Source organism: Cervus elaphus, chromosome 15, assembly GCF_910594005.1.
Source record: "Cervus elaphus chromosome 15, mCerEla1.1, whole genome shotgun sequence".
NCBI lineage: Eukaryota > Metazoa > Chordata > Mammalia > Artiodactyla > Cervidae > Cervus > Cervus elaphus.
The window spans coordinates 52,114,540-52,126,681 of NC_057829.1; the positions used below are offsets into that span (position 1 = coordinate 52,114,540).

Here is a 12,142-nt window from a genome sequence, read left to right on the forward strand (position 1 = left end):
GTGAAATTTATGTACATAGGAATGGAAACATTTCCAAAGATATTTTCAAATCTTCATATTATCTATCCACCTCAGGTATTTGATAACAAAAAGCACAGAGAAAAGTTTCTCTGAGGAAACTCTATAAGCATATTCCTTTTCTACTTGGGTCAGCAAGAATTAAACACTCAAGCTTATTGTATTTTAGTAATTCAAATGAAGAACCATTGATTACATACAAACATGCAACACATGGTAAGTATAGAGTCATTATTATCTCAGGAGAAATATCAAGCTCCACAGAGCAATCTCATACACCTTCACCCAGCAGGCCTTGTAACCACTTTGCAGGAAGACTAATTAGCTTTTAGGGTTTATGTCTATGACCATGGAAAAAAACAAAACCAACAGATATTTGTAAGCATAGAGTCATAACCTTATTAGCACCTAATCTTACAGATGCACACAGCACATTGTTTTGTAGAAAAATAGGATCAAGGGGGCACTCTCTGCCTGCTTCTGATGTCTATGTCAGAAGCGTTCTCTGTCCCTTTTCACTGTAATAAAACTTCTGCCACACAAAAGCTCTGAGAAAAAAAAAAAAAAGAAAAATAAGATCAAGATGAAATCTAATAAATCAACTAAATAAAGCCAGAAGGCTTTTTGGGAATTTGATATTATTAATATCATGCACTGAGCCAGTGTTCCCATTTGTCTTCTCTGCATTACTAACCAACTCTTTTCAGGGCTTGAAAGACAAAATATTCAACAGACATGCTCACCGAGTCTCCCAGGAGGCATCATTATGCATTATCTGCCATGTAGCTGATGTGGCCTCATATTTCTCCACAGTGAGGAAGGTCTGATGGGTCTGAAATGCAATTAATATAACTGATCAGACACTGCACAGTCACAGAAGAAATCTAACTGTAGAAACCCCATAGTCCCCTGTTGACCATTGCTAACCTCCCAAGACCTGATGAGTATATGTATTAGAATTTCATACAAATCCTCAGGTGTTCCTCTTAACAATCTATGCAATGTCTTCAGAATGTTAACTCACCCAGTCTATTAAAAACCATGACTTCTCTTTAGAAAATTGAATGAAGAACAATTTTAGAGCTGACAGTAAATTTTGGAAATTAGAGCAAAGAAGAGACTAAATAAAACAAGATTTAGAAAAGGCAGCAAACCATTTCTGACATGTTCATTGATCTGTATTCTAAGACTTTCTCTAGTCACCCCCAGATTTAGGAGGGAAAAGTGGGAAAATTTCCTCATCTTTACATCTCCAGGTAAAGGAGTTATTAGTATATACCTGTCTGAGTAAAAGAATTGAAAAGCATATGTATATCTTCTTACTCCTGGGGAGCTAAAAGCAATCCTTATATTTTGTCATAATGGATGTCTAGACACCACATCATAAGCAGATTGTTTTCCCAATGGAAAATAAAATTTTCCACATTGGTCATAGTAATTTGTTTTAGACCAAGAATTCAGCTTCAAATAAAGCACATATTTAAATAATATAATAATAAAACATACAAAGGCCATGAATCTCCAATTTTCCTTAAAAATCTTTAGATCATGGCCTTTAAGGTCAGGTTGTTGTTATTGTTTAGTTGATAAGTCATGGCCGGCTCTTTTGTGACTCCATGTAGCCCGCCAGGCTCCTCTGTCCATGGGATTTCCCAGGCAAGAATCCTGGAGTGAGTTGCCATTTCCTTCTCCAGGGGATTTTCCCAACCCCGGGATCAAAGTTATATCTCCTGCTTGACAGACAGATTGTTTACCACTGAGCCACCTGGGAAGCCAGGACTTGTGTCTAATTCACCTTTATCCATTACAACCTTGTCATTTACAGGTGTTCAAATAAACCTTTGCTGAATCAATCACTTATTTATAGCTGGACCATGGGATTCTTTAAAATTCTTCTTTAATTACTCAACTTTAACTACTCGCTCAGTTGTGTCTACCTTTGCAACCCCACTGACTAGTCCAGCAGGTTCTTCTATCCAGGGGATTCTCTAGGCAAGAATTCTGGAATGGGTTGCCGTTTTCTTCTCTAGGAATTGAACCTGGGTCTTTGTATTAAAGGCAGATTCTTTACCATCTGAGCTACCAGGGAAGCACTGATTACTCAACTATGGATAATATTCAATTTAAAAAAAAGTTTCCATAACCACAGTGACTTGAAAAGAGAATTGTTCATGGCCATTTAGGGCAAAGTGACACTGGGAAGGCCTTCAGTGGAGAAGGAAACAGGAAGGGCCCCAGTGTATAGGTCTCGAGTGCAGATCAGAGAACAAAGCTAGGATGCCAAATGTGCAAACTCTGTGACCATCCTCTCCTCGCCTCCCAACCTTAATCTCTTCTAGATCCACAATTAGTTCATGCAAGTTACTTAATTTCTCTCAGTCTCACGTTATTCATCTGTAAAACAAAGATAATAAAATGTATCTCATTGAGTAGTAGGGAGGATTAAATAGATTCATGTGATGATGTATGTAAAGCCTTTAGCCTAGTACCTGCACCTGGTAAGCATTCAATACATAGTGGTAAGGATGTGATGATCACTAATACTAAAGGGTACCAGAAATTGTTTTATGCCAAGTCCCAAAACAGCCTTAGGAATTAATTCTGTTCTCACAGTTCTTTAAGTAGTTTAGTCCCCTGCTTCTCCAGGCAATGATGATGATAGTATTTCTCCACCCTAAGGATATCAGGTGACAGCTAATCCTGCAGTCTTGCTCCAACACTTTAATATCTTTAGAAAATAATGTTGTAAAAAAAAAAGAAAAGAATGTTGTAAACATGTAAATATTCTGGCAAGACTTGACTGCCTAGAGAAATTATTTCAAACAGGTGCATGTTGACTATCCAAGCAGTAGAAAAATCTTTCCAAATATTATATCTGACAATGTCACATTGTCACAACTTTTATCAAAGGAATCATCATATTTTAATAAACAGAAATGGGAAGGCTCACTTGAAAGAAAGGCATTTTGGATTATAGGCAACAATGGGCTCTGGGAGGAATGACTCTTTCATAGAGTGAATGCATTCTCTGCCACAGGAAAAAAATCTCACCTTGAAATCACTTTCATGGACCCATTTTCTTTTTCCTCTATATATTTCTTTATTGTTTGAAACCTTACAGATAGATCATATCTAATTGTTGCTTGTATAGTTACAAGAACATTCCAAGGGAGTTTCAGAGGAATAAAATTACTTCATTTTATCCATATATATTATATACTTTATTATATACATAAATACAGATATATGACAAAAAGATATGAAATGATAGGTAAGAAACTGGTAACAGTGATTGCCTCTAAAAATGTTCATGAAAATAGAAGTGCTTTCATAGTTTATTTTAAGAACTTCTGTACTGTCTGTTTTTACAGGGAATCTGTATTTCTTTTGTCATTTTTCAAGATTAATAAATAAACACTCTATTAGTGCCAGTAGCAAAGAGTAGGGAACTGGCTAGTGCAAGAAAAAGGAAAGCATGTGGGCCAGGGCTCCAATCATTAGCATGTCCACTCAGGGATCCATGATCATTCTACAGCGATGGAAGCAGGACCAGAGTCAGGAGTGCAGAAGGGGAGAGGAGCCAAAGGGGGTGAAAAGGAACCAAAGATACACTTCACACTGGCTCTCGGATTATTTTACCAAATTCAGTAGAGTTTTAAAATTGGAATTCGTAAATGGGAATTGTATTCAAATCTACATCATCTCAAGAGACAACGCAGTTCTCTATGCCTTGTGCTATATGTAGTCCTAAGTAGAGCCAATTAAATATCTCCTGGGGGCTATTTTTTTAGACCCAACTCTACATTAACTGTTCCCCCTGAAAATTTTCACACCTATAAAATACGATGAAAAGCAAGCTAGAACATTCTATCTTTATTTTTTAATCTTCAGAGGGATACGCAAGTGAAAGGCTAAAGAAGTGGACTTAAATTCGTAAAAAGAATCATTAATGCTTACCCGGTTTTCTGCTGAATTCTTCGGGTTAGCACCTACAAAGGTAACTTCAACAACTTCTCCCTGAAAATAAAAACTCATTTCATGAGTTCTAATAGTAGTATTTTTCCATGCTCATATTTGGGCCATTATTGATGAAACATTCCTAGGAGTCTGGGTACCTGTAGAGTTTATATTGTATTTAATTGAATCTTCTAAGAATATTAGAGAAAATACCCTTGTAACAATGGGAACAGAAATTTGGACCCAGTAAATTACTTCAGAATTTTGGATCAATGAATTTGCTTTTGATAGATTCAGATGTAGATGAAGATATAGAGCTATATATTTACAAATTCAAATAACTTAGATGAAATGAAATGGAAAAATCCCTCAAGATATAGAAATTACTAAAGATTACTCAAGAAGTAGATGCCCTTAATAGTAAAAACTTACCAAACTATACTCTTTAAAGATGTAGTTTACTGTATGTCATTTATACATCAAAAAAAATTTTTTAAATAACAAACTAACAAATAAGTCTTCACATGACTTACCATGGTATACAAGACCTTTTACAGGTAAGTTCCCACCCACTGCTCCACCTTAAGCCCTCTATAGTCCATATCCCTACAGGTGGTATGTCTTGGGGCTTCCCCGGTGGCTCAGCCGGTAAAGAACCTGCCTGCAACGCAGGAGATCCAGGTCTCTTGATGGGCACTATAAACTCCTACCTATCCTCCAAGACCTAGACCCATACTAAAAACATGTTTTAAGAAAAATATTCCATGGGTTCATAATCAATGATGACCATCTAAGCAGAGATGTGCAGTTCAATTATTTACTGTTAACACCCCTGAATAACTACCATCAATTTATTTTTTCTAATTTTCTTCATTTTCACCAGTGAGATTATCAAATCAGCCAGCCTCACCAATGGCTAGCAAAATGTTTCAACAGCAGTTAGAATTTTCTGCAAAAATCACTCTCTTCTTTATATAGAGCAATCATCCCTGCAAACCATACAATGGCTCACTTAAAAAATAAAATTTGCACATGATTAGCCAAATTTTACTAGTCCTTACATGTTCTTGTCCTTGATTTTTTTCCTACCATCACAATTCCTGTTCACTCACACTCATCTTAACAATGAGAGACAACCCCACTACAGATATAATGTACCAATCCAAACGGTAGTGGTATAGAACAGACATTTCTCACATGACAGCATGAGGAAGTCAGTATGTCCTTTCCCTAAAAAGCAACTATGTATATTGACAAAACTATCAAAAATAACCACTTTTAAATTTTATTTTTTTAAAATATAGTCAGTTTACAATGTTATGTTCATTTCTGGTGTACAGTGATTCAATTATATATTTTTTTCATATTCACTTTCATTTTAGGATATTATAGGTTATTAAAAGATATTGAATATAGTTCCCTGTGTTATACAGTGGAACTTTATTGTTTATTTTCTACATAGTAGTTAGTATCTGCTAATCACAAATTCCTAATTTATTCCTCCATCCCTTTCCCTTTTGGTAACCAAAGGTTTATTTTCTATTGCTATGAGTCTGTTTCTGTTTTGTAAGTAAGTTTGCTTGTATCATATTTTAGATTCCCTGTATAAGTGATATCATATTTGTGTTTCTCTGTCTGACATATTTCACTTTGTATGATAATCTCTAGGTACAACCATGCTGTTACAAATGGCATTATTTCACTCTTTTTCATGGCTGAGTAGTATTTATTGTATATTATATACACCACATCTTCTTAACCATTCATTTGCTGAAGGACATTTAGGTTGCTTCCATGCCTTAGCCATTGTAAATAGTGCTGCTATGAACATTGGGATGCATATATCTTTTCAAATCAGAGTTTCCTCTGGATATACTCCCAAAGTGGGACTGCTGGATCACATGTAACTCTAAAAACAACCATTTTGGCACTTCAAATAACTGCAAACTGAGAAATGTTTGTTCATTAAAACAACTAAACTTAAGATAAGCACAGTACAAATTTTTGGTTTTCTTACCAGGGTTGTGCTCATCCTCTGTGGTACGATAGTTCAACCAGAGTGGAGAAGGCCGTAAAATCTCTACTAAAGTGTCTTTCTGGATGAAAATAAGACGACTGGTGTCTGGGGGCTTCTGCATAACCTCAGAATGGGAGTTAGTTGTCAGGGGAACAAACCATGTGACTAGAAGGTTAGAACTTTCAATTCCAACTCCCTGATCTCCAGGGAGGGAACAGAGCTAGTGGGCGAGTTAACCACACATGGCCAATGATTTAGTCAATCATGCCCAGGTAAGGGAGCCTCCACAAAAGTCCCTGAAGCATGGGATTCAGACAGCTTCCAGGTGGTGAACGCGCAGAGATTCTGGAAGGTGGAATGCCTGGAGAAGCTCTGCATCCCTTCCCCCATACCTTGCTCTACGCGTCTCTTCTTCCTGAGTTGTAACCTTTTATAATCAGCTGGTGATCTAGTAAGTAGACTATTTTCCAAAGTTCTGTGAGCTGTTCTAGCAAGTTATTAAACCTGAGGAGGAGAATCTCCAATTTATAGCCAGAGAATCTTCAATTTATAACCAGGCTATTAGAAGCATAGGTGACAACTTGGATTTACCATTGGTGTCTGAAATATGTGTGTATGGGGGTAAGGAAGTGGGAAGGGAGGGTGCTGTCTTGTGGAACAGAGCCTTTATGGAAAAAAAAAAAAAGTGAAAGTGTTAGTAGCTCAGATGGGTCCAACTCTTTGCAACCCCATGGACTGTAGCTCCTCTGTCCATGGGATTCTCCAGGCAAGAATACTGGAGTGGGGTAGCCATTCCCTTCTCCAGGGGCTCTTCCCAACCCAGGAGTTGAACCTGGGTCTCCTGCAGTGCAGGCAGATTCTTTACTATCTGAGCCATGAGGCAAGCCCACTGAGCACTTAACTCCAAGTAAATAACATCAGAATTGATTTGTAAGGCATCAAATTGGTGTCCACAGGGAATAGGAGAACCTCCACACAATTACTGTGGGGGAAACCTCCACACAATTGCTGTCAGAAATATTGAGAGTGGAAGGTTAAGACCAGAAACAGTTCTTTTCAAGTCCCTAATATCAGGAAAATAGCTAAAAATATACATAGTAAAAAAAACAACAGAGGAATTTATAAAAGGACACTACACATAAAAATAACCTAAGCATCCACCTTAAGAAATGAGAAGTGCAAAATAAAATCAAAGCAGGCAGAAGAAAGGAAATTAAACACTAGAGCAAAAATCAATGAAATAGAAAAACAACAGATAAAATCAATGAAGTTAAAAGATGGCTCTTTGAAAACACAAGTCAGCAAAACCAGGAAGAAAGAGGAGACATCATTATTGACCTTACAGGAATTAAAAGAATTATAAGGGAATGTTATGAACGAGTTTACCCCAACATATTAACAACTATATGAAATGGGAAAATTCTTAATGACAAATTAAACTGCTAGAAAGATATACAACTGACTTAAGAAAAAATAGAACATCTAAATATGCCTAAATCGAGTAAAGAAATTGAATTACTGATTTAAAATTTTGCCATAAAGAGAAACCCAAATTTAAATGACTTTGCTGGTAAATCTGATCCAATATTTAAAGAAGAAATAATATTAATCTTTTGCATACATTTTCAGATAATATGAGAGGAAACACTTCCTACTCCTTCTTTGATACCAGTATTACTCTGATAGCAAGAGCAAAGACAACACATGAAAGGAAGACTACAAACGCCCCTCATATGAGTACAAAACTCTTTAGAAAGATATTAGCAAACCAAATTTGTGAAGTGTTAGTCGTGAAGTGTTAGTCACTCAGTTGTTCCCAACTCTTCGTGACGCCATGGACCACAACCCACCAGGCCCCTCTGTCCATGGGATTTTCCAGGCAAAGATAACTGGAGTGGGTTGCCATTTCCTTCTCCAGGGGATCTTCCCAACCCAGGGATCAAACCTGGGTCTCCTGCATTGCAGGCAGATTCTTTACCAACTGAGCTACAAGGGAAGCCCACATGTTGTTAAACCAAATTTAACAACATGTAAAAAGCATTGTATACCATGACTAAAGGGTATTTATTGAATATCTGAAAATCAATTAATAAAATATACCCTATTAATAGATAAAAAAAAAACAAAAGCCACATGATCATCTCAGCAGACACAGAAAAGCATTTGGAAGAAAGTCAACACCGTTTCTTCATAAAAACTTTCAACAAACTAGACATAGAAGGGAATTTTTTAACCTAATAAAGGGCATCTACAGAAATTCTAATGAAAGCATTATAGCTAATAACTGAATACTTTTCCTCCTAAAATTAGAAACAAGATAAAGATGTCCATTCTTACAACTTCTTTTCAACATTGCTTTGGAGACTCTAGCCAATGCAATAAAGAAAAAAAATAAAAGGTATCCAGAAAAGAAATTCAAAAAGAAGTAAACCTGCTTTTATTCACAGATGACATACTATACATAGGCATTTCTAAGGAATCCACACCCAAAAAAAAAATCTATTGAAACTAATAAATGGTTTAGCAAAGTTACAAGACACAAGATCTATATAAAGTACTAGTAGTAGAAAACCTGCTTCATTTCTATGTGTTTTCCTACCCTTGACTTAAGAAACCACTTTTCTATGCTGCACTGAACGATTCCATGCCTATCTCTTTAAAAGAAAAAAAGAATAATTTGAATTTTAGAAATTCAATTTTTCCAAAATTGCCATCCAAAAAATAAATACTTCCTCATTCTCATTCTTATCTGAAGAGATAAGAACAATTTTCAAAATCATTGCTAACAACTGGTCTGTGGCATGATTCAAGGCAGGTGGTGACTTTTAAATAACATCTCCACCCACCCCCCCCGCCGCCATCTTCAAATATAGGCTTCAGGAGGATCCCAAGATCCCTTTGCAAGACTTACCACTCTGTATGTAGAGTTCGCTGGCAGCAGGATATCCCCAAAAGTTCTGCCTAAAGGCACTCTATCCACAATATTTGGAATTAACGGAGACATCAGTTCTTCAAAAAATGGAGGCTCTGGACCACTGCTCAGATTGGCTACAGTACCCTAGAACAGAGAGCATTTGCTTAAGGGGTGTACAATGTAGAGTGGGGACCCTTTCCCCTGACCACACCCCCCTCAAAATGTCTTCATTGGAACACACGCACACACACACACATTCACTTTCACTCTTTCTCTCTCTTCCCAAGAGCTAACAACTGTAACAAAATATGAGGGGAACTTTGCTGAAATAGGAGCCTAGATGTCCATAATTTTAACTTTTGTGACAGAAGAATATTTCGGTCACAGGAAACACTTTCACTCCCCTCGTCAGTATAATCTGAGTATAAGCTAGGAATCATGCTACATGAGTTTAGACTCTGGGACAACCATTCTTTACATGTATGACTCTGAATAGGAACACATGGTCAGCCTCTGTGACATGACATTGTAATTATTCTTTAAAATGTTTAAAAAGTGTTAAGTCTCTCTTATCCAAAGTCACTACCAAGTATTTTCTAAATCCTTCTCTGTGCTAATTAATGAATATAACAAATATAGTTTTAATTTAAAAGTTAAGATCAGCCTATAACATACCCAGTTTAGTCTATGTTTTCCATAAAATGTGTCACCTTTAATAGTGTCATCAAAATTCTAATCTCAAATTTTAAATCGCCCTTCATATGTATTTAATATACTTTAATCCTTGCTCTATATACTTAATCTTTACACCAGCCATATAATCTACTCATTATCATTCCCATTTTGCAAATGGGAAAATAGGTTTGCAGATACTCGGTGGTATTTTTGCCCAAGATCACATAGATATTCTTAGACACATAACCATAAAATTGTGAAACAAATTTCTGTGAAGTGAATCACACTTCCTAAATATCACTATAAAATGTGATGCCTCTATTTCTATGGGAAGCACTATAAACCTGTAATTGCATGAAAGTTAAACTGGTTATCTCTAGAGATGGCTTGTAGGTTTATACATATCTTTATAATCTGAATATTCTACAAATAGGTACAGGTTTTATGATAAAAACTAAAAATAATTGAAAAGAAAGTATCAGATCTAAAATTGAAAGGCATATTATGATACAACAATAATCAGGTAATTAAGATACTGGGTTGACTAACAAGTTTATTCAGGTTTTTCCATAAGATGTTACAAAAAACCTGAATGAACTTTTTGGCCAACCCCATATATCTTAAAGTAGATTCCTTCTACTGAGATTTCAAATACACAGTCAATAGCTAATTAGGTGGAGGCATATGAAATTTCCAATATTTCACTGTTTTGACCTACAGAAATAGCAGTTTTGTTTCAATTTGATATATCCAAGCTCTTTCTTTGAAAGGGCTTTATTGTCTTGGCTATGCCATCCCTGCCTCATAGCCTTTTGGGTCTTATGTGGTATTATACAAGGATCATTTATTATTTTAAAGTCATCATCCTGCATATTGACTAGTCTTCTGCCACCAGAATGCACCTTTGTATATAAACTATATACCAGAGGTAAGATTTACACGAGTGTTGTTTCTTTAGATAAACTCATTTAGGTGTACATATTTTATGTATACATATTTTAGGTAGATACAATGTATATGTACATTTGAAGACAACTCTTATACTTTATCAAATCTAAGGTTCTATTGATTATAATAACTATTATTATTTTTGAACCACCAAGGAAGTAAAAACATGCTAATGTATAATTGTAAGATTCCTTTGACTGGAAGATACATCCCAATTTCAGAGATGTTCTAATACAGAAAATGGACATGTCAGAATTAATAAACCACTCAATTCATGAAGCAAATGGAGAGAAACTGACCAGGATTAGGGAGCACTGGTTCAACTCCCACTTATAGTAAGCTTGATCACTTCTCATCTCTGAACCTATTTGTTCATCTGAAAAATGGGGGAAAATGATACCTCTATACTTCACATGATGACTGCAAGAATAATATGAGATAATATATATGAAAAAAGTGGTCACCACCAAAAGATGACTAACTGACTCTGAATTAATTTTATCAGTTTCAATTTTTAGAGATACCTCACAGCTATAATATTTTTAAATATAAAGATTTTTAAAGGAACTGAACACTCAAAGTGAAGGTCTTTTTTGCTTCCCTCTTCATCTCCCCATCCCTGAGACACACAAACATACAATTTTTGATTACCGTAGCAATGGCCTTAGCAAGGACTCTGAAAAGCTGGATGTAGGCAGACAGAGTATGTGGTCCATAAATTGTGGATGCTGCCTCGTACCGCTGAGCCTGCGGGAGAGGCAGAGCAGAGCTGTTCACCATTCTGCAGAGTCCGATCCGTTTGCAGGTGTTGCATTTTAGTGACAGGTGATGATTGGACATCTTGCATAATCCAAACTGACATCATTCAAAACTAATTATGACAAAGGAGGGTGAGCATTTCCATTTACCAGCTGAAGTAAATGGTTCCCATCAACTTTGCTAAGTCATGTCTGACTCTTTTGCAACTCCATGGATTGTATGTAGCCTGCCAGGCTCCTCTGTCCCTGGGATTTCCCAGGCAAGAATACAGGAGTGGGTTTCCGTTTCCTTCTCCAGGGGATCTTCCTGACCCAGGGATTGAACCCACATCTCCTGCATCAGCAGACAGATTGTTTACCACTGAGCCACCTGGGAAGCCCATTTAACCATCACAGAAATACAAAATAAAACCAAATACATCTCCTTTCACCTGTGGTCCAAAGATTTGGTTATTCACAGAAACCTTCAATTCATCTAATCTAATATGGAACTTATCCCTCCAAATATATCCGCTTTCCCTGCAACATTCTTCATCTCAGTGAAGCCTATGCCAGGATCATCTGGCAGTCATCCCGTAAATCTCCAAGTCATCATTCCTTAAAATCCTCTTGAATTCTTTCATTTTCCTCTTTCTTTACTGCTTTTACCTTGGTCAAACCCTTACCTCTCACCCAGATCATAACTATAGCTTCTTCTTCAGTTCGTTCTCTGCCTCCACACTTGCCCTTCCCATTCATTTTCTACACTGCCATCCTAGTGAGCTTTCTAAATCAGAGCATTCCTTCCTTTGAATTTGGCTACAGTGCCCTAAAATCCTCCTTATTGAGTCAGAGCTCTGTGGCACACCACAGAAG

General features: G+C 36.5%; 1 protein-coding gene across 4 annotated transcripts in view; it reads right to left on the reverse strand.

Annotated features, from left to right (window-relative positions):
• Positions 1 to 12,142, reverse strand: part of LOC122709331 (putative neutral ceramidase C) — a 100,341-nt gene that overhangs the window by 16,855 nt on the left and 71,344 nt on the right. For all 4 annotated transcript variants that reach the window (XR_006345478.1, XM_043926620.1, XM_043926619.1 and 1 more), the window contains 4 exons: positions 11,181 to 11,276; positions 8,904 to 9,050; positions 3,976 to 4,035; positions 762 to 850 (listed from right to left, as the gene is read on the reverse strand). Coding sequence is in view for 3 of the 4 variants with exons in the window: in XM_043926620.1 (XP_043782555.1) it covers positions 762 to 850; positions 3,976 to 4,035; positions 8,904 to 9,050; positions 11,181 to 11,276 (392 nt within the window). In the remaining variant the exon portion in view is untranslated. The remainder of the gene's footprint in view (positions 1 to 761; positions 851 to 3,975; positions 4,036 to 8,903; positions 9,051 to 11,180; positions 11,277 to 12,142) is intronic.